The sequence below is a fragment of the Armigeres subalbatus genome, chromosome 3, assembly GCF_024139115.2.
Source record: "Armigeres subalbatus isolate Guangzhou_Male chromosome 3, GZ_Asu_2, whole genome shotgun sequence".
NCBI classification, from domain to species: Eukaryota; Metazoa; Arthropoda; class Insecta; order Diptera; family Culicidae; genus Armigeres; species Armigeres subalbatus.
The window spans coordinates 53,956,913-53,980,911 of NC_085141.1; the positions used below are offsets into that span (position 1 = coordinate 53,956,913).

Consider the following 23,999-nt stretch of genomic DNA (forward strand, 5'->3'; position numbering starts at 1 on the left):
ACCTAAACAGTCCATTTTCGCAATCAACTCTTTCTTTTCATAAAATGTTGGTCCTGAGAAGAACCAATTTTCTTTTCCCAATGCGCCTTCTGTCCAATAACTAACTGCATCCAATCACTTGTCGACACTTTGCGTTGCAACTGTCCGACCGCCACTTGGTAATTTTTCGCTAAGCCTCCAAAAGTTGATATAAATTTTCAGCATTGCCACCCACTTCGTGCTGCTGTGTCCGCTCCGTTGCATTGAATGTCGAACCGCTCTCTTCAGAATCCCAATCAAAATGGCTCGCGCATGAATAGCAGCTTTCATGTATTTAATAAATTAAGCCCGTTAGCCCCGCCCTTTGTGATCTGATATGGGTGTAAATATAATGTACACTCATAATGGTTAATGAATGGAATTACTTCATTAGATATAAGAAAGCTGCTTTTCGGCGCGCGCGAGCCATTTCGATCGGGATTTCGCAGACAACGGACCGTTCGGAGAATGATAAATTCTAAGAATCCTATGAAATTTTCTCGATTCTGAATTTGGTTATGAGATGTAGTTTATCTTAGATGTGTATTGTTACGAGGAATAACAGCAGAAATTTCACTCAAGACGAAGTTTCTCCATATTACCAATTATTATCTCTTGCCATCTGTCTGCCCGAGCGACGTTCACCGATGGGTGGTTGCTGTAGAAAGTTTCAACTGAGATGGCGTCTTCATTGATTTTATACAAAAGAAGGTTGATCCGACTATCCGAAATAAATTTTCTTCAAAGTGCAAAACTCAATCGTAAATAGATAATTTGATAGCGCGTCGGAGGAAGATGATGTAGTGAATTTGAATGGATGGAATCACTAACAGCAACCAAACTACCACGTCAAATCCGATGCCACCGAAACAGTCCATTTTCGCAATTAACTCTTTCTTTTCGTAAAATGTTGGTCCTGAGAAGAACCAATTTTCTTTTCCCAATGTTCCTTTCCAACTAACTGACACCACATCTTGTAAAAAAATTTCAGCATCGGCACTGGCGGTGCGGGATCGCCACAGTGCTATTTTTATGGTCAACCTTTTCTTCATATGAAATTCTGGTTCGTTGAGGTTGGATGATCTGCAGCAACACATCGAGCACCACCACCAATGCGATGGATTTCCTTTAAAAATGTCATTAGCGCCTCCGTGATGCTGTGTCCGCTCCGCTGCGATCGCTTTGATGCGTCTGCTCTGCGTAAAATCTTGTTCAAACTGAGGATTAGATCCAAACCCGCAAGTGATTCATTTTTTATGTCTGTGCTAGTGATGCATGTACGGTACGTGATTGGTTGGTTGACCTATTTCTAAACTTTTTATCAATTTTCGATAATAAGTATTAAAAATTCAGTATTTTCATATAAATACAAAGAAGCGTTGACTCATCCTTTATCGAATGGTCCAAAAAATTGAAAATCCATCGAGAAACAGCTTAGATATTAAAGTTTAAAGTCTATCATATTTTCGTGACGGTCCCCGATTTTCGCAATCGTAAAGTGCACCCCAATATACAGTCGTGATTCGCTGGTTGGGCCACGACCTCGGCCCAACTAACGAATTCGGTTTTTTAGTTGGGTCAACTGACAGCCATTTGAACACGTGTATTTCGACTTGAACATCACAAATGATGTCCAGTGACGCCCAATCCCGTTTTCCGTGTTTACATTGAATTTTGACGTACGGTTGCTTTTTAGTTGGGCCATGGGCCAACCAGCGGAGGTCCAACTAAAAAGTGACCCAAGTATTAAGATCCCAACCAGCGAATCCCGACTGTAGAAAACACAGACGTAGTCCTACGTCAAAAGTAGGATAAGGCCAGATAGGTCGATCCCTGAATGACTCAAAACAGAAACATCTTAATTCAACATTTCAACAAATAGCTCATAATCTGTAAGCCAAAAATTCAACTTTTTATTTCCTTTTGAGTCATTAAAGTAGAAATCAATTTTTCTGTCAATCAAAAAATGCCGGGGTAAGATGTGTCACCTAATCTAATATTAAATTACACAAAAAATTATTAAATAAAAAAAAAGCTTTGGATGACATTTAAAAACGTCTCAATTTTTTATGAAAAACATCCATCCTTTTTGCTTTCTTAGGCTTTGGTCCGATTCGCGAATTAAAATCAAATTAAACTTGAAAGTGACAGTACAAAAATTTTCAAATAACCCTGCTCGCAGAGCAAGATTATTTTTGACAGATATCGAATCATTTTTGATCGATGTTTTATTGGTATTGCTGGGTAGCACCAGCCATTCGTATCTCCGGGTGATATTTTAATTTCCGAATTGTCACTTTTAAGTTTAATTCTCCAATTGGAACAAAGCCTTAAAGACAAAAATTATACATTTTACAAATTAACAATATTATGCTAAAACAAGATTCAATCAGCAATGGAAAATGTTTTGAATGCGAACTATGTCCTTTAGTATGTGCTGACCCATCTTGCCCCATTTGCAAATTTACGTCTGAATGACTAATTTTCGATCAAAATTATTTCAACGCAACGCAATCTGATAAATATTTCAGCAAAAAAGGCGTTTGATAGCTGATTTTTGGCAAAATAATTGCTGATTTTCAGCAATTTTGACAGAAATCTCGGCAAAAAACATGTTTGCTGGGGCCGAGGCTGGGGCACGGCTGTGCGAATCTCGGTAAAAGCTCAACATTTTGCTGAGATCCCGGTAAAAAAATTAAGTGTGTACATTATTTATGATATTATTATTAATAAAAATGTTTAAATTGGGGGTGGTAAATATGTTTGGACATACCGTGGACCCCCGATAATTTGAACGGTACCTCATTCAAATTAACGGGGTTCATTTTTAATTTGAACTTCTGGTTACTCTATTTGCATCAGAAAAACTGGTTTCTGGCTGCTCTCTTGGCTGGTTTGTTTTGATTCTGCATTCCGTTTCACGATGTTCCATTTTTCTTTTCTCGATTCCACGTGTTAAATGACGTTTGAACCATTTTTAATTTGAACGATGTTCAAACGAACGGGGTTCAAATTAAAAAGTGTTCAGATTAAAAGCGGTCATATTACCGGGGGTCCACGGTATTGTGAATCACAATTTGTGATTCTCGCTTTGTTTTCGCTCATTTCGTGTTGGTTACTGCACAGCTGTGTAGAACAAGTTGAAGTGCATAATCAGAGCCAGCACACTGAGGGTCTGTCTCATTTGGAGAATTAAACTGAAATTAAAATTAAAAGTGACATTTCAATAATTATCAAATAACCCTGCTCGCAGAGCGAGATTACTTTTGACAGATATCGAATCATTTTGCATCGATGTCTTATTGGAATTGCTGGGTAGCACCAACCATTCTTATGATTGGGTTATTTGCTAATTTTCGAACTGTCACTTTTAAGTTTAATTCTCCAAATGAGACAGAGCCTTAAAATAAATCGCAGATTTCTGTGAAATTTCACCGAAATCTCAACAGCAGAACTGTTCGGTGAACATTTTTACAGATTTTCGGTGGTTTTGACAGTTGAACAAAAGGAAAATCGCCGAAATTTTGGTGAAGTAATTAGCGAACAAATCTGCTGTTGAGATTTCGGTGAATTGAAGCAAAATTCATCAAAATCTGTGAAATAATTTTAGTGTGAGTGCTCCCCACGTTTTGAGCTTTCTAAAAGAAATTTATCATGTAGCTTCCCGAATCAGTTCTCTATCATGACAGCTTGCGAAAAAAGTCTCTCGCCTTACAGTCCTGATTTGATTGCATGCAATGGAAATGGAAATGCTATGGAAAGTAAAATTAGACGATTTTTTACATTTCAATAAAAAATAAACACAAGAGTGTCCATTATAGAAATATTGTGGGAAGAAGAACGTCCCAAAACGGAACATAAAAATCATATGAAGTGTCGACTATAGGGAAGCAATTTCCTATTATTTCTTATGTTATTATTTTTATATATATATATATATATTTCCTATTATAATAATTTCAACTAAGAACGTCGTGTATTTGAGTGTTTTATGCATGTATCGTGAAGAGGAGATGCAGAACTTGGTAGTAGATATCAAGCAGAATTAATATGTTGAAAATTTCTACTCCTTATGACAGAAAGAGCTAAATTCCGCTACAAGGAGGTCCACTATCGGGCATTTTACCCTAATATATTGTAGGGTGCTGTCAATACGATACACCGCGCGGCTGTTGTAATGTTTCCAAAAGCGCATTTGCACAAGATTCCACGCGGCGTTTCACATTGGAAAGGAACAACCGCACCTTGGGAAACGCCGCAACGCTATCTCCCCATAAAGCTATCAGTACACTGTTTGTCATAATGACAAATATTTGTCAAGTCAGCCTGATATCCATGTCGATTTCTAATCGGTTTGATAGATGTCCGGATCAACTTGACAAATATTTGTCATGACAAACAGTGGACTGCGGGCTTAAGAATCGAGCAATGAGAATAGATAGAAGGTGAGGAAGAAGACCAAATGCAAGCGTATTAGTGGATGATGAAAAATGTAAACAGCAAATGGTGACGTACATATTAGCACGGCTTCTTATGGGAGCTCGTTCGAATGTAGTAGTGGAAGCTTTTTCGCCATACACGAAAGGCACGCACACAATATATGGATTTCCATACCTTAGTATTTATTTTCATTGAGAATCGAGTATACGGGTAGAGAAAAGCGCGGCGCGTCGTTTCCTGAGGGGAGCACCGCGTGTACTTTTGGGCAAATGCGTTAATATAACTTCTGTATTCGAACATAGGCGATAGAATTTGAACAAGTTCATAATGTACATCACGTAAAAATTATTGAATTTAAACATATGCAGTTTATATTTTATTTAGCCCATTACTTATTAAGGAAAGGGGCGCCCAAAAAGGTTTCGCCAAGGGCGCTGAGAGTCCACGATACGGCTCTGTGTGTTATATAAATATAATTGTCCGCTAGAACTAGCGAATATGTAAAATGACCATAAAGAATATATTAAAGAAAATGTATAAACGGTCCAAAATCGATCGTTTGTCTGTTTGTGCCTGGTTTGTTCTAATCGCCTTAACTTGTCGACGCGTCGCGTTCCAATTCGCAACAAGAAATCGCCGCGTCGCTTTGACGGACATCCATTTTGTTCGTCAAAGTTTCGATCAATTTCTCCGCGCCCGTGTGCGCATTCTTGTTTGTCAATCGTTCTCTCATGCTGCCCCATTGCTTCGAATTGGAGCGAGCAAAACAGCACGATCAATGGTTTTCGTTAAAAATCAAAGAAACAGAAAATTGTTTCCCTTGCGTTCTTCGGGACAGAAGAGGACAAAGCGATAATTTTGTGTCGTTGAGTGGTTGGGTGAAGTGAGTTTGCTTTTCGATCGCCGCACCAGAGAAGAAACTTTGCGAAGACGACGAACAACGACGGTGTGTGCGCGATTTTCAAGCCACTGCAAAGAGCGCGTTCGCGTTACGTTCCATGTTATTTTGACCCTGGTGTGTAAAGCGCGGATCCGGAATTATCTAGGCACGAAAGTCTGAAAGTTGTGAAAGCGGTACAGGAGAACGCAAATTGGGAGTATGTCGGATTCGAACGCCACTGCAGAAACTGCGGCAGCTGCTGCCCCATCTCCAGCGGAAGCAGAGGTGAAAACACCGGTGAGTACCCAGCTCCTCGGAATTAGAACGGAGGATTTTCGCTATCGTCATCCTCGGAGTGGCTAGATATTTCCATTGGCGGGAGGCAATGAAAACCCGTGGAGTCTGCCTTCTTTTTGCGCTTCGCTTCCCGGAAGGGACCGAGAGTGTGCGTGCTGGGAGCATTGGCCTTCGATTTGGCGTGTCTTTTCGCGAATATACATGAAATACTCCGCCGTAACGGATTCATTTGCTTTTGCGAGCGCTATGGATTCACAGGAAATAATCCGTGGCTTTCTTCGGACTGGGTTTGCGGTAGCGCTAGTTTTGCTTCCATTTTTTCCTGCTTTGGGAACGATGTTCGATTTTGGATAGGCTGTGTTAGTGTAAGGCACGGAATGCTAAAAGTGTGCGTAAGGCAGGGTGGCCAAATCGTGTTTTTATTTCAACACGGTGCAAATGCCTCGTACGATATTTTGTAAGACCAATCTTATGAGGAATAAAATTTTGAAAATCATAAGATAGACAATGTCATAGACATAGCAAACGTTCATCGTGCACTTTTTTATTAGCCAATTTTCATTAGTAGTTATTTGTTTGAATTTCACTTATAACGTATAGTAAAAGGGGTCGTTAGTAACTTATACTAACTCCATTATTAGAGGAATTCGAAAAACGAACTATTAGGTAGAGTAGTTGTAGAAAAACCTTCACATTAGAAGTTCACTATTGGCAGTCTAATGTTGCATGAAGAAGAAGAAGCAGAAAAGATGATATTCGAAAAAATGTGTACGGGGAAGCAAACGTAGAAAATTTTGAAAGTCTTTTTAAAAATTCTAGAAGCAATTTAATTAAAAACGGTTAGCAGTAAGGGGTCGGAAATTTCGTATATTGTATAATAAGCACATCATTTCGATTTAAAATTTGATTTAGTGATATTGCACTTCATACACAGTATAAGAAATTTCCGACCCCGCACTGCTAACCGTTTTTAATAAAATTGTTTCTAGAATTTTTAAAAAGAGTTTCAAAATTTTCTTCGTATGCATCCCCGTGCAATATTTTTCGAATATCATCTTTATGCTTCTTCTTCTTCATGCAACGTTTGTTCGCCAATAGAACACATTTTGGAATTCGGCCTCTGGAATGAATAATTTATAAACTGCTAATTCAAGCATAATTTTTCATATGAAGGTATGTAACAAAAGTAAACAAAACGAGGTTTTTAATACAACATGACAATCACACGCGATTTTATATGATACGCATCGATTTTACTGATGTTAGATCTTAAAATTCTTTAATTTAATCTTTTTACGAATCGACGTAGGGTAACGATGGTATTTTGGGAAAAAATAAAAAAAAATTGGTAACGATGGTATTTTGGAAAAAAATATTGAAAAAAGATTTAGTTTTTAAACAGTTTTAGAAAAAGTTTTGCCAACTTTCTGCAAAGCATTTCTCGAATCCACATAGGTAATTGTTACATACGCTCGTTTTCTATTAGACACAGAACGATCATGATCCTTGGCGTTCATAAAACATGTTTAGTTCTGCATTGTGCGTAATACATTTCGTATTTATTTAGTAGGAAGCAAAATAGTTTCATTGACACATTTTACTGATCTCAAAGTGAAATCAATACTAGAAGGAAAATCTAAGTGTCGGTTTAGTTTTGATCATTCAGTTAGTCAGTAAAAAACCTGGAAAGAAAGAACGAATTAATTAGAATGTATACAAACCAAACATACTTACCTACAGGAACTACGAGTACTGAAGATTCCAAATTGAGTTATTACGGATGCGACATAGTTGATTCGTCTGTTTAGGAAAAAACTTGTGATTAGTCACTGAATAACAGTTGAATTAGAATATGTTATTGATCGCTAATATACGAATAGCATTCGACGACTTAATCTGCTGATCGAAAACTAGGGTAGTGGCTCAAGTGATTGGCAATTGATGCGAAGTAGAAATCTATAAAGCTAGTGGGCAGAAGGTACTTCTGGTAAGTAAAATAAAGGAAAGGAAATTGTTATTGATTGGAAATATATTATAGTTTAGGGGCCCTCCTTAGCCGTGCGGTAAGACGCGCAACTACAAAGCAAGACCATGCTGAGGGTGGCTGGGTTCGATTCCCGGTGCCGGTCTAGGTAATTTTCGGATTGGAAATTGTCTCGACTTCCCTGGGCATAAAAGTATCATCGTGCTAGCCTCATGATATACGAATGCAAAAATGGTAACCTGGCTTAGAAACCTCGCAGTTAATAACTGTTGAAGTGCTTAATGAACACTAAGCTGCGAGGCGGCTCTGTCCCAGTGTGGGGATGTAATGCCAATAAGAAGAAGAAGAAGATATTATAGTTTAAGCGTTGTCGAAAATTAATTGGCTGCTATATAAATTGTGTATTGGACACACAATGGCAAAGACAAAGGTGCTGTTTGAACGAGATGGCGCCACAACATTTAAAGTAAAATGAATTTTTTTCATCCATTCTCATATTTTTTAGATTTTTTGTGCCTACGACTTATTTTACAGTTCTTAACAATAAAAGAGATTTCATTGTACCTCCATACTTAATTCTAGCTGTATACTTTTAATTTCTTCAAGACTGTTCTCCACCTCGTGTGTGTGGAAGGAAAATTGAAAGCTTACGATATCGAACAGCAGATGTCACTAGTATATATGCAATATTACATTGATACAAACACGCAACAACACCACCTGTCGCCTGATAATGGAAATATTGCAATTATACCATCAGGTGTAGTGGCTGTTGTTAAAATGCTTTGAAATGGCCTCAAGCGGAATTTTTGCTAGAATGCAACTGACCCCAGCAACTGACGACCTCCTATTAAGAAATCAGACCTGCCCACAAAATGGCTTTGGATTCAGTTGGTGTTGAGCAAACTAGCTTGGATTACACAGAAAATCCCTGCAGCATCTGTGATCCTTCAACGCAGGATGAAGAAATGGTAGGATGTGACTGTTGTTCGTAATGGTTCGATTATCGTTGTGTTGGCATCGTCGAGGGTAATTTGCCGGAAAGGTGGTTCTCCCCAAGCGACACCTGTCAGGAAATGGCCAAGGAGTCCCAGAGGGAGGAGACCGTCAAGAAGCATCAGAGCCGTAGCCAGAAGGAAGCCGATGAATCTGACAAATCCAGAAATGCAACTGCGGAAGAAAGAGAAGGAGATGCAGCGTGCACTGGTGCGGAAGAAGGCGGAAATGGAGCTTCAAGTGTGTACCGAAAAAGAAGAGGAGCAGAAGGCCTGGCAAGCCGAGATGCTTCAGAAAAAGAAGTCGTAAATGGAGCGAATGAAGATGAGCCAGAAGACATTTGAGAAGCAAATGGCGGCCATGGACAAGGAGATGGCGAATCTTTAACTTCCAGGGTGCCCAAGCTGTAGTCGAAATATGTTGCTGACGATTCACGAGTGGGAAGTTCAAGGAAAATCCATCCAAATGTGTGGAACTTGACCCAGAAGATCCGCAACGTCAACGAGGACATCAAAGAGGAGGACGGGGATGCCAATCAGGAAAGAGAAACGGAATCGGCAAGCCGTAGCTTTGAGGCATCACTAGAGAAGGAAGTCAAAAAGCGCGATTCGCGGGAGATCATGAAGCGGGTGGTAAAAGAAAGCCAAGACGGTCTGGGGCTACAGCAGATTCGACCTACAAAGGCCCAGTTGGCCGCAAGAAATGGACTGACGTATAAGTTTCAGAAGTTTGCGGGAAAACCAGCGCAGTGGCCTTTGTTTTACGCGGCCTGTAAAGCATCCAACGATGCCTGTGGTTACATGAACCACGAGAACCTGATGAGGCTGCAGGAAGCACTCGAAGGTGATGCCCTTGAGTTGGTATCTGGGCAGCTATTACTGCCGGAGGGTTATCGAAGAAGCTGCGTCGGCACTGCTTGAGAGTCTTCTGGATAAGTTCAACAGGCTGGATTCCCCTAAGCCGAACAACCTCCGGAGCTTTGTTTCTTTCGGAAACACGGTGGAGCAACTCTGCAACCATCTGGAGGCCGTCGACCTATAGCAACACCTCGTAAATCCACTGTTCATAAAATCTTTGGTCGTTAAGTTGCCGGATCGGGAAAAGCGTGAGTGGGTCCACTATCGAAGAAGACGGGGAGATTCGTCTTTGCGGACGCTAACAGACTTTCTTATGGAAATCGTGGATGATGCATGTGAAGCCAATGTTGATATGGACTTCAAATTGTCGCATTCGGCTCGAGAGAGAGCCCAGAGTATGAAAAGAGTTCGTCAGATGAGAATAGTGTCTGCTGCAACTGCAAAGCTGGCTATTTAAGGAAAAGTGGCCGGGAGAAAAGGGTAGATTCTTGTAGGTTATGTAAGTCTACAAACCACCATGTAAGGCACTGTGCAAGCTTCAAGAATTTGCAATATGGCGAACGTTAAATTCGTTGTAATGTAAGTAGGTGATTGTAGAGAGTATCATAATCCCCTAATGCATCCAGCTGTTAACGCGAGCTGGCTGACATTCACACAAACTGTGATGTCTTGTTCCGGATTGTGCCGTTGAAGTTGCACTGTGGATCAAAAACAGCGACGGTGTTAGCATTCCTAGTGGAAGGTGCTTCGGTCACGCTTATAGATAAAAAGCTCGCTGATCGACTGGATGCTGTCGGAGAGCCAGTGCAGCTAACAATCCATTGGACAGGCGATGTATCTAGAGTAGAACAGACTCAAAGAATTAAGTTAAGTGTCTCTAATACCAATTGCGGTACGGACGCCAAAATGTTGCTGCATACAGTACACTCTGTTGATAAGCTGATGCTTCCTTATCAAAATATTGACTACAAAGTGCTTGCCGCAGGGTATAGGGCAGCCCCATTGAGTCTTACGAAGGACAGCCACTGTTGTTAATCGGCGCTAACAACATTCACACGTTTGTGCCAACTGACACGAAAGCAGGTACATTAATGGAACCGATTGCAATCGTGGATGGACGGTGTATGGGCCTAGAAAATCGATCACGACAAAGGGTGCTCACTGCACATTATCTAGGATACCATGAACATGGGAACAGGAGAGTCATGGTACAGGAAACTGGGACAGCGATAAATTTGAGACGATGTCGATCGTCTAAGAAGTCGCCTAAAACTCGACAGAAGAGAAAAATAATTCGGAATGCAATCTAGCATTCAGAACAAACAGCACCAACAAGGGTAATATCCGGAGGGACTCTATATTTGAAGAGGTTATCAACAAGACCAATCGTTGCGAACGTGAAATAAGCGGCACTGGAATTACGGTAAATCCGAGGGGAATCGTGTCTAATGCAGCGGTTGCGGTGCTTAGAATGGCAGATCGAATATCTCTCCAGCCATCTTCAAGAGACGCTGCGCCTAGCTGCTCTTCCGTTGGGAGTGCCATTTCCAGCTGCTGCGCGTAGTCTTAGGCTGGTCTATCTCCTTGTAGCCACCCAATGTTTAGCTGCGGCGGACGGCTTCGCCGCGTGTTATACGGCTTCGCCGCGTGTTTTGAGCGCAGACATACTGCACCGAGGTAGTGGTCGGATTCAATATTCGTACTGCGGTAAGTGCGTAAGTTCGTGACGTGATGTCGGAGAAGAATTTACCGTCGATTAGAACGTGGTCGTGGTCGATTTGGATTTCCGTTTCTTGGCGGTTGTCGTTCGATGCGGTATGCAGACTATCCGGTCCGATGACCGGTCTATGCATTTCCTCCCTTCCTACCTGAGCGTTCATGCCGATGTAATTTTAACAGAGCCCACTGTCAAACCGCACCACACCCTAGGCAGGCACCACAACTCGCAGATTGCATGGGGAGAGATCGTCAAGAACTTGGACTTGGACATAGTTCCTGCTGCCCGAAACATGTTATTGTATTTGAATTTGTTTTTATTTTACTGTTTTCATAAATAACTAATAATTGTTTATGTTTTAAATTATTTCATTTTACAACAGTAATTTAAATCAGAAAAAAAGGAAGCTTTTGTTTCATACATATGTCAATTTAATTTGTTTTGCAGCAGATCAACAATACTGGATATTCAGTGAAATTGACAACACTGCATAATGAATCCATGCGCGGCAAGAACGTTGAAAAATACAAAAATGATGCAAGCTTATTATTGCCGTTCCAATAAAAAACTTTGAAAAAATTATATTTTTGCGGTTCAAATTATATAATACTGCATGGATTCCTGCAAAAGTAGCTTATGCTAATAGTAAAAAGCTAGTTCGTATAGGTACCTTTAGATGTTTGATAATTAGCAGTTATCATACATTCGTCATCGCGATGTTGTAGCGAGGCAGCCGCCCAGAAGTTGAAAGCATGAATGCGAGTGGGTGTGCGTGTGTTTACGCTTGCTATTGACGATGGTTGCATTAGCGTAAGTTGCAGCATATGTATGTATAGTGACAGCAATACGGTATTTTTTCGAACTCACAACATAACGGACGGATCCGCGGGAACGTGTTCGTGCCGTCCGTTGTTCCGTAGTGATACCTAGTTATGTGATATAATAACGATCATAACAGAAATCGTGTCTATCTTCGGCGTGTGGCACTATATCGAAATGTATTGCTATTCGAGTCTGTTTATCTCGAGTGCTGCACATTGGAGGTCACTTGAGCAAACATTGGCCAATTCGTGGGGAAAATCAGTTATTAATCACTAACGTACTCTATTTTCCTTGGGCTAGAGAACTACTGTTTACAATATTTGGGAAATGCATCTAGTTGGGTCATGTAAAATATGATAACTGAATAAGTATTCCGAGTTGTAATTCCATATAACTACTCAATATATTCTCTTCTTTTACCAACTAGGTGTTAAGTTGTCGTCGTTATTGATCCACATATGAGAGATTTTGAATCGTGCACTTCGTGAATATTGCCCATAAATGCATAACAGTCCCATGTAGATAGGAAATTAAGCAAACATGGGACGAGGTTGTAAATTCCTTCATAGAGTTCACTTGAATCGTAAAGTGCAATTCACACTAGTTCTTAACAATCTCGGTGCCGCGATTATTGACATGACAGTTCTTTATTTTAAAGGTAGTTATACATAGATTGAAAACAGTTTAAACATTCATATTTAAGATCTATATAATATGATAGCTGTAATAATAAACAAGTGCATACTGTCAGGTATGTTATTACAGTCTTGTTATTAAAATAAGGTAATTAAATCTTAAAGCCGTTGATATTTCTTAGTCAACGTTTCGTAGAGTCCTTTTATCGATTCAGTGTGAAGCACTATCTATTCGAAATACGAGAAAGGCAAAAAAACGAGGGAAACGTTTTTACAATTTTGTTATTTGTGTTGGTCCATGTTGCACGTTCCGTTATCAATCCATTCGTAGTATCTACAGATCCTCTATCTCAACACGCTGCCGCTAAACGAAATAAGTTGTGTGACGAGCCCCTGTCTTGCCTCCCACCGTTCCCATCGAGCTGTAACAACTAGGGTTGTGTTGCGGGGTCAGTGTATGTAGCGCGGAGTGATGCTTCTTGAATGGACCAACAGTTAGGGATGAATGACCGCCTGAGTTAATATCCCTCAAAAACAAACCATCATCATCATCATCTTGAATGGCCTGAATGCGTCCGCAACGTTTTTTTTTTCTATGTCAAATTCAAACCACAAACTGAACTGGTTGTTTACCATTAGCCGCTCGGTAGACCCATGCCGATGATAACAATGACGAATGGAGATGACTGTGAGGTAATGCTCCGTTACCTTAATATTGGTGAAACAAGAACGAGATCTGATTTCTCGTACTAACGCATACATCGTCTGGTAGTTAATAACAAAAATCATTCCCGGCCTCGAACACGTTGACCGGTTGCATTTACATTGCAAGAAAAGGGATTGAGTTTGGGCTTTCGGTTACTATTCTTTAGCATTCGATCTTGGAGAGATCGTCGAGTTTTTGTACATATCGTCCCAATGAAATATGAAAATTGCATAATTTTAGTAATATTAAACAAAACTAATTCTCTAATATATTTAATAAATTAAGTATGATTAATAAGATAATAAATAATTATAACTTTTAATAATATTTAATAACAAACGTCTTCTGATTTCGATACAGAAATAGTTTGTCAACTGTTTAGGTACTCAGACTTTTGTTTGCTTACTTGACTGGGTAATAATAACCGAGGACGATAAAGATGCAATGTTGTGGTTGGTAACTTTTTACTCTTCTTTGTTACTGCCTGTAATCGCATATCAATCCCATCTTTGCATGTTTTCTTATTCATGAATAAAAGACAATACCAAAAAACAAATTCTGCTTTTCTTCAAATTGAATTTCTGTTCCATAACAGATACATTCTACAGACACTAATTCTTTTGAAATTTTGGTATTGTGTTGCATTTAGGCAGGAATAAATATAAATTCAAGCATAATTTTTCATAACGACGTATGTAACAAAAGTAAACAAAACGGGGTTTTTAATACAACGTGACAATCACACGCGGCTTTATATAATACGCATCGATTTTACTGATTTCAGATCTTAAAATTCTTTAATTCAATTTTTTGCGAATCGACGTATGTAAAAATTTCTATTTTTGAAGTCTCACTGTTACATACGTCGCTTTAACATATGGGAACTAAGAGCGACCTATGTAACAAACAAATCAAAACAAAACAAAACTGCAGTTGCGTCAATCGTGCACTATGGAAAACCGACCAATGTACACCGACGTACGTATAGCATACCGGTGTATGTATAATTTTATCATTTTTCACAATGAATTTGAATGAACTGAGCTTTACTGTGAAGCACGCTTATTACGCTTATTGTAATGATGCATGCCAGCGGAAAAAAGTATTGGAAAAAGATTTAGTTTTAAAACAGTTTTAGAAAAAGTTTTGCCAACTTTCTGCAAAGGATTTCTCGAATCCTCATATTTGTTACATACGTCGTTATGAAAAATTATGCTTGAATTCCTTCTTTTGCCGTCAACTCAGCCGTTAAATACATTTCCGAGAAATATCAATATTCTATTTTCTTTCCATATCCAGTAATATTGAGGATCGCTATTATATGTTAGGGCTTTGGTGTCTCCGGCAATCAGTTTGGTGAACATTTTGAAAAATTGAATATGGATTAATCTTTTGATCTGTTTGTATATTCTAACTTCAATGTAGGGGTGCACTATCTGCCGTGAATCGCATATCTGTTTTTGTCACCAAATAAAAACGAATTCAATATAAAACATTTTTTAAGTTATGTACAACAAACATCACACATCAATGTAAAATAATAACGAGCTACTTCATCTAACAGTTGTAATCATCGCATTTATCGAGTCGTTTTCCTAAAAATGTATAACGTTTTGTTCTAATTTCAGACCAAGCGTACGCCATCTAAGCGTAAAAATGATGCATTCCAACGGGAGAGTGAGGAGTTGCTGAAAACTATGGGCATGGATCCCTCGGAGGAAGGCGGCCGGCGACGTACCCGTGCCAGCACACGTGGAGTCAGTGCCCCGGCCACGCCGGCTACTCCACCAGCCAAAAAGGCTCGCACAGCAGCCACGCCATCGCGGAAGGGCCGAGGGAAAAAGGATGATGACGACGAAGAAAAATCGCCGGAATCGGAAGCTACAACTCCGAAAAAACGAGGACGTCCTGCCAAGGACAAAGTAGAAGAAGAGCACGACGAAGAGGATGCTAAGGAGGGCGATGAAACCGATGGCAAGAAGGAAGAAGATTCGAAGCCCGATGCAAATGAAGTGCATGACGAGACAGATAAGAAAGAAGAAAGCAAAACCGAAACTGTCGTAAATAGTACGGAGAAAGAGGAGACGCCGAAAACGGACTCTAAACCGACCGATGAGGCTCCCGAAAAGATGGAAGTTGACCAAGAGGCATCCACAAAGGAAGAAGCGAGTCAAGAGGACAACAAAGTAGAACTCGTTGCGGAGGAAGCAAAGAAGGAAGAAACCACCGCCCCGGAGGAGACTCCCAAACCTTCTGAACCGGAGCCCATAGAGTCAGTGGAAGAAGAAAAGAAGGAAGAGTCATCTACCCCTGCCACCGAAGAACCGAAAGAGGATTCTGACTCTGGATCGGTTGAGGTAGTGGAGTCGAAGACGGACGGCAACTGTAGTTCCACCCCAGCCGAAGAGGAAGTGACGCCTACAGTAGAAGAGCCTGCGACACCGGTTGCTAACGATGTTGGTAGCACAGAGGCAGTGGAAAAAACGAATAATGACGTTGCATCGGTGGAGAGCAGAGTGGATGAAGCCAAGGTGGAGAACTCTGGTAAGTGTTCAGAATTTACACTCTATTCCGATTCAATTTTTTTTGAGACTAAAGTAACATTGGACCCTGTTACTTTAGTCTCAAAAAAAAGGGGGTGCTTAGGTTTTTTTTTGAGTAAACAAACATGATTTTTCTCAAAAATGTACCTGGACTATGGATTGTAATTCTCCAAGAGGCTGATGATGATCATTCTGTGTGTGTTACAAACTATTTACACCTATCATCAATCAAATAATTAAAAGGGCCGACTTGAAATATCTCCATTCTGAGCGATGTCCAGCTATCACTTTAATCTATTGCCAGTTTAGATTTTGGTCGACTTCTTTTATTTCTGTATTGAGGCTTTGCCGTCATGAGCCTCTGGGTCTGCGTCTGCTGCGATGTCTCTCTCGGTTCCAATCTAATGCTTGTTTACAGATTCCGTTTCCGCCCCTACGTTGAGTGTGGCCGACCTAGCCCCACTTCCGATCCTGAATTTCTGTTGCTATCGGCCTCTGGTGACAACGACGATGGAGCTCGTTGTTTAAGATCCATTTGTGAGGCCACCAGGCCCGAATTATATACCGCAGGCATCTGTTGATGAACATCTGCAGCCGTTGAGTGTTCTCCACTGCTACGCAACATGTTTCGCTAGCACATAACAGCACAGATTTCACGTTAGAGTTGAAAATTCGTATTTTGGTGCGTTCACTTCTGCCTGTTTTTCCAGATATTTCTTATACTCGCAAAGGCAGTTCTTGCTTTCTTGATCCGTGCGCCTATGGCGGTACCAAGCGCCGTCTGACGTAATTTGGCTACCAAGATATTGGAAGCTTTCAACATTCTCACTGGTTGCCCGGCTACTGTGAAACTGGAAGGGGTCACCGTACGATATGGTTTTGTTGACGTTGATGATTAAACCTGCCGAAGAGGAACGCTCGGCAAGGTCGTTAAGCTTACTCTGCATATCAGAGCGCCGTTAAGCGAGGAGTGCAACGTCATTAGCCAATTCGAAGTCGTTTAGGTGCCCCATGGTTATAGGCTGCCATAGCAGCCTGCGGTGTGGTTCCAGTCAATCGCACCTACCAAAATCTCGCCGATTACGATGAGGAACAGTAACGGTGATAGAATACATCCTTGCCCTACACCAGCTACGACTCGGATAGGGTCGGACAAGACCCCATTGTGTAGCACTCTACAAGAGAAGGCCTCGTACTGTGCCTCGATGAGGCCGATTATTTTCTAAAGAGCCCCCTTGCGTATCAGGGCGCTCCACACATTCTCGCGATTGAGATGGTCGAAAGCTTTTTAATTCAAATTGGACACACTCATTTAGTTAAGAGCTAATAAACATGTAATACAATAACGCCACAATACACGGTTCGAGGCTACACATCTCCATCATCGGTTACGCCCCATGCTCGCCAAGTCGTTCTATACCTGGTCTGTCTACCTCCACCACGCTGCGCTCCACGACTTCTATTCTTGTACCTGCCGTGTCGGAAGCGAACACCATCTTTGTAGGGTAGTTGTCCGGCATTCTTGAAATATGGTCTGCCTATTGAGGCCTACTCGTGGTTCACCTTTTGCCGTCACACACCGTTTTCTTGCACAATGCCAAAGATGGTCCTAAGCTGTCCTAAGCACGCGTCTCTCAAATACCACGAGTGCTTGCAAGCAGGGTTGTAAATATACGGCAGCACTGGATGAAGAAGATGTTTTTTTTAATTTTTTTGCCTTTCTCGTACAACAAAGTTGTACCGAAAATCTAATCATTTCACTCCAAATTCGAACTTTTTATAGAAGTCTCGGAGACCCATGATGTTATATATCAATCGACTCAGCTCGTCGAGTTGAACAAATGTCTATCTGTCCGTGTGTATGTGTGTGTGTGCACACAAAAACCGAAAAACATTAGCCACTTTTTCATATAGTAATTCTTAATCGATTTTCTTGCAACAGGGGACAAAACCTTGTTGATCACTATTGAATTTGATAACGATCGAACATTGCCTTTAAAAGTTATTAAGAAAATGGAATCTAACTATATAAGCACCATATAAGGTTGGTGTCTTGGCTAAATGAGAGAAAGGCAGTATCACAATTCGGTGAATTAAGTTGGGGGTCGTTCAACAATTATGTCACAGGCAAGGAATGTATAATAACAACATTGCCAATGACAACAACATTGTCCTCTCTTGTAAATGTTGGGACAAACTCAACTCGCAATCAGCGTTTGTCCTAAACTGCAACAGAATAGGACAATGATCGCCTGCCGCGCATTTTGAAATAAAGTCTGTTTCCGATGATGTTTTTGGTTAAATAAGTATCAGTTATCATAGTTTAGACATAAACTTAACCATCTGTTAACATGATTTGTGTTTTACTTCTGAAATATACAAGTTATCGCAGTTTGAAAAGTTCACAACAATTACCGCATCCATGTTTGTTGCAAATAAAATGGAACGCAACAATGTCTTTATCCTCTGCAGATGAAGACAACGAGTTATCGCTATTCTCTTTTGTCGCTTGTTTTTTTGCATTTTTCAGCGACAATTACATTCCTTGGTCACAGGTTTTATGGGGGGAGGGGGTCTAAGATTTTGTGCCACTGCATATACTAGGTATACAAAAAAGCGTGACAGAGGGGGGAGGGGGGGTCTAGAAATCTCAAAAAGTAGTGGACGTCATATTTGAATCGTCCCTTGAGTTTTTTTTTATTTTCTTCCTGCTCTAAAATCAACTTCACATTCCCGGAGAGGCAGGGAAGTAAACAACAAAACTCACCCACTGCGCCACGAATATGAAATCTACCACAGCAAAATGTACACATTCACCCGGAAAATGATAAGAAATCACAACGCGTTTAAATGGGCCACTCACGTAACTCACGAACTGATTAGCCTGTCAGAGCGACTTGTGTGGGGTTGAATGTTAAATTGAATGGTTGGTGTTGAATTGATTTTTTGACTGCTTTACAATCGCTGCTGAGGATACCTTTTCGAAGAACGAATTACGGACAACGTGGAGCGATGGTGGGTCTACAGCGGGCATTCAACGAGGTTGCCACATGTTTTGATTTTAATCTATCCAGACAGACGATTCGTCGTAATTTTACAAGGGCTTATTCTGCCATGTTTCATAATTAACGATGATTTTATTATATTTACTTTTATTAGTACACTGGATTCTGTTTTTACACGATTTATATTTTCTCAATTGTACACTCACCCTGAATGTTTAACGCATATCAATTATCATGTGATTTTTCTTTGATTTATTCTGGATTTTTTGAAACATGTTGCGAAGAGTTTGGTGGTAAATTGAAGTCATACGATCAAAAACACGAGCGAAAATAAATCGTGTAAAAATAAAATCCTGTGTATTAATTAGGAAGCATCATTAGGACCTAAGTTGTCTGTTGATGAATCAAACAATAAAGAACACAATCGCTAATATTTCTACCCTGCTTGTAAGTTCTCCTCGAATATGCGTATTTCACGACTAACATTATTATTAGCCGTTCGCAAGGATCCAAGGTGGACAAATTCCACGACAACATCGAAGGTATCCCCGCGTATCGTAACACTGCTTCCCAGGCGGGCTCAGTCGGTTCCACCTACTAGGATATACTTTGTTTTCGACGCATTCACCACCAATCCAACTTTTGTTGCCTCACATTTCAGCTGGGTGTACAGTTTTACCACATTTTCAAATGTTCGGCCGGCAATGTCCATATCAAGATTTTTTTATGTACAGGTTATCCGACTTCGTCAGTAGATGGGAATAACCAGCGCGGGGGGGAAACATACATTTTCAGTGCAAAACGTAAACAAACGAGCATAAATTCCATACAAAAATCCAAGGTGGCTGGCCTGTATACATAAAAAAAATCTTGGTCCATATCATCCGTGAAACAAACAAATTGACTGGAGTGTTCGCCCGAAATCCTCACACAATCTTGCACACTTCATCCATCGAAACTTTTATTAGTCACTCTGAGGTCAACCCTTCTGGCCTGGACGATTTTTGTCAAGCGATTGCAACGTGTCTAAAGCGCATTTCGTAAACGGATCGAATCTTTGGTGAGTGTATCAATGGTTAGTGCCTGCCGAGCCGTTGGAACGTGTAGTTCACGGGTCTAGGACAGCGCCTCTTGGATGGCGTGCAGTTGCTCGTCGATTTCTATCGCCCGGCGTTGCCGAATTGTAGTCCATGTTGTCGTCGACGCATCTTTGGAACCGACCCCAGTCGACTAGATTATAGTTTCGCTGGGACTGCTGATGCCGATTAACCAAGGAGCCCACTTCCGCCACCTTCGGATAGTGATCCGAGCTGAGCTCCTGGTAGACGACCGGCTGCGAGATGTGGTTGTTCATGTTGATTATAAACAGGTCAATAATTGCATGGACTCCGGACCGACTCAGCCGAGTTCGGGAATCCGGACTCAGGATCGTGTAGTAGCCTGCCTCCATGTCGTAGTCGTAATAGTAGAAATCATGGGCCTGTTAGGCAGAGTTGTAGAAAAACCTTGGCATTAGAAGTTCACCATACAACACATTTTAAAATTTAGCCTCTGGAATGAGTTATTGACAAACTACTAAATGATCGAACGCAGATTACTAAATGATCGATAACATCCTCGGTCTATATCATCGTATGCCGCCTTGAAATTGATAAACAGATGATGTGTTGGGGACCTGATATTTACGGATTTTTTAAAGGATTTGCCGTAAAGATAGAGGGGGAAAATGATTTAGGTCACAGCGATGCTCAGCATTGTGGACGTTTTTCCTTAATTTGCTTCTTACGCAACAAAAATGAACTTTGACCATACAAGTTGGACGAAAGCTTTAAAATATTTCTATCAGCTGAAGGTATTAAAACGGGTATTTGTGTTAAAATCACTCCGTACAAAATGATCATATGTAGCAAAAAATTTAATTTAAAATTGATTAAATCGCACAATGTTAAAATGTGTTGATGGTGATGGTGCACAGCATTGACACACATTGGTACATATTGAACGGGTTCAATGATACTGCCTATACTGCCGTGAATCGCATATCTGTCCCATCTTTGCTGGATTTCCTATTCATATGGGACAAATATGCGATTCACGGCAGTATAACCCCGACTAGGAAGGCAAAACAAGATTATAACATGACTGTAACAACATCAGTTATTTATAACAACCGTTGATATAATCGAGTTCTGATAAATTATTATCACATTTTTTCATAACAAAATTACGTACGCGTACGCCATTACTTACTCTGAAAGGCTACTACCCCGAATACCCCACTACACTAAAAGGCCATTACGAAGTAATGCGAAAGAGTAATGACTTTTTTAAAGCACCCGCTTGTCTAGGCGTTTTATCATCACTTCTCGGGGTTGCCTAACCGATTCTGTTTCTTCGCACTTGTTTTTATTGCTTGTAGTAGGATTCGAAACAGTTTCTGCTATCTATCTACTGATAGCGATTTCTGCAAATCCTGCGAAAGAGTAAATTGTCTCCTTCTTTTAAAGCACGCCTTTGCCTGGAATAAGGTGGAGGAGTAAATAACTTTTAGACTTTTAAAGTACGCATTTGCCCAGAATGAGGCGAAAAAATAAATGTGCTTCTTTTAAACTATGCGGTATTCCGGAATAAGACGGGTGAGAGAGTGATGGGAAATGTCAAAAAAATGTCATGGCAATGCTATTACTAATTTTCTAATAACTTTTTCCAAAAGTCATTTACAGTTCGGATTTTTTGATTGACATGGAGTATTTAAAGAGTCCTAGAACTTTGTCAAACAGATTATTGTTCTAAATACAAAGAGTGAGCCATGAGAGCGAGATTAAAAAAATGTCACGGAATGTCATGACATTAATGTCATTTAACACTAATTCGGCTCTCACGTCGCCAATATCATGTTTAGAGAAATTACCTGTTAGAAAGAGTTTTCGGGTCCTTTGAGGGCTACATGTTTACATGTAAAACAAAATTATAAATGACTTGTGAAACAAGTTATTAGCAAATTAGTCTCATGACATTTCCCGTCACTGGGTGAGACAATGAATCATACCTTAGTTATTTTGAATATGTTTTTTTGACAGATAACATTAGTTTATATTTACAATTTAATTAAAGTGATAAAGTAAGTACTATGTATTTACTACATGTTATTTTCATCGGCATGCGGCAGCGGAATTTTTCTTCTAAAAAATTGAGGTTTGGGAATTTACTTCAAAGCCACCCCCAGGCTACGGCACTGAAATTATTTTAGCATAGCTCTAACTTAGTGACGAGAAGGCCCAAAATATTAGTAGACCTTTGTTTCACAAACAGATATTATGTCGTGATCATCATGGGACAGTGTAAAAATAGACTTTTTCGTTTTTCTTTCTTTGGGCTTTTGAGTTTTAATTTGTACGACATCACATGTTAACAGCATTTTTTCTAAATCACTTGATCGAATTTCGAGAAAATAACATTCTCATCCTTTATTTTCCTTTCAGCAGAGCCCAAAATTGTTTCATCAGAAGCGACAACGGTCGAACCTACTGCGGCGGCACAGTAAAAAAAAACAGGAGAAAGAAGCAGAGCTGTGCTTCATCTGCGCCACAACCACACAACCAAGAACAGCACACATACATACAGCATCGTTGATCATAATTTCCTCTGCGCAATTTGTTAGTTTCTCGTCGATATAATTAGTCAACCACCACATAGGAATCCAGTCATGGAACGAAGAAATCGCCTATTGGTACTCTATCATTAGGTATCTCCTAGCAGTTATGCATTTCTAACATTTTTCCCATGTTTTGACTTCTACATTTGTTTAAAATTGACTTATTCAGCTCATCATCATCATATTCGATAGCGAACACAAGATGGTTTTCTAATCTCGTTAAACGGATATACTGAACAATGTTCTGTTGGTTGCAGTGCAGCAGGAATTTGAGTTAAACAAAGTCATTACAATTAGTAGTATGTACAATTGATACATAATCAAACAGATTGATTCATTGATTAAAATAAGCAACATGAATGTATCATTTTTTCAGTCTTTTTTATGTTCAAGCGAATGCAATTAAAATTTACTAGGACAGGCATGGAAGATAAACATAGATATTAAGCCCTAGCCGGATTTTGACCTGAAAAATTAAATGTAGAGTTTATAATAAGCTGATTTCTTCAACTTCCACAACAACCACTACTATACAACAACTGTAACTTATAAAGCTATCTTCTGAAGTATGAGCTAACTTGTTCCATGTTATTTCTTCTGATGTATTGAATTGCGTAGTACGGAACAAACTGATGAAGATGCGAATGACAATTTAGCGCGATTTTTAAGTCCAAATTGACTCACAGGAAGTAAAATTTTGTTTCTATTCTATTTCTTCAGACGAAAACTACAAAGATCTTAAAAATTACAGAATAATAATTTTGCCATCTTAGAGGTATAATTTATACATTGAAACTAAGACAACGGAAGATTTATTAAAATGACGTTTGGCTAAAATATGAGACTTCAGAAATATGTATAAAATAGATGAAACCCTATTATCGATTTTCATATTTTTTACCTTTGAAACTGACAAAACCTGAAAACACACATCTACACAAATATACATTGAGACAGACTTGCAGTGGTTGCAATCGGGTCACCACATGTGCATATTAACGTACCTACTACATATTACGTATGGCGTGCGAGGGTGGGCGATTGCAAATCAAATACAACACAAAGAAAAAAATAAGAGAAAATACAAAAAATACATCTTTTTAACTAATGTATAGGTTATTTTATTATTGTGTCGTGAATGAGACCGAAAGAGATGATAAATTTAGTAATATGGACAAACACTAGTGCAGTTTTGATCTGTGAATCTCGGATGACAGCCTTGCGTTGCGACCGAAGCCTTGGACCATTGTGATGTACCCCAAAAAAAAAACTTTTTACGTAGAAATTTAACTTTCCGCAACTCGCTTTAACTTTCATAACACGAGAACTTGCGTGTTGTAATAAGTACAACAGTCCGATTTCTTAAAAAAGTATAGCAGTTTGATAACAAACAAATTTGTTATATTCCAGCCAATGAAAACGATATCAACGTGATAATAATAAA

The 23,999-nt window shown here is 39.8% G+C and overlaps 1 protein-coding gene across 2 annotated transcripts; it reads left to right on the forward strand.

Moving 5' to 3' along the window:
* Positions 1-5,315: 5,315 nt before the first annotated feature.
* LOC134225347 (enolase-phosphatase E1) lies at positions 5,316-23,736 on the forward strand. Of its 2 annotated transcripts, none has more exons than XM_062705339.1 (3): positions 5,316-5,635; positions 14,981-15,896; positions 22,383-23,736. In XM_062705339.1, exons 1-3 carry the CDS (start codon positions 5,558-5,560, stop codon positions 22,442-22,444), a joined length of 1,056 nt encoding a protein of 351 aa, XP_062561323.1. In that variant the 5' UTR covers positions 5,316-5,557; the 3' UTR covers positions 22,445-23,736. The 2 variants fall into 2 exon arrangements, with proteins under 2 accessions (XP_062561323.1, XP_062561324.1); XM_062705340.1 differs by having other exon boundaries at positions 22,386-23,736.
* Positions 23,737-23,999: the final 263 nt, after the last annotated feature.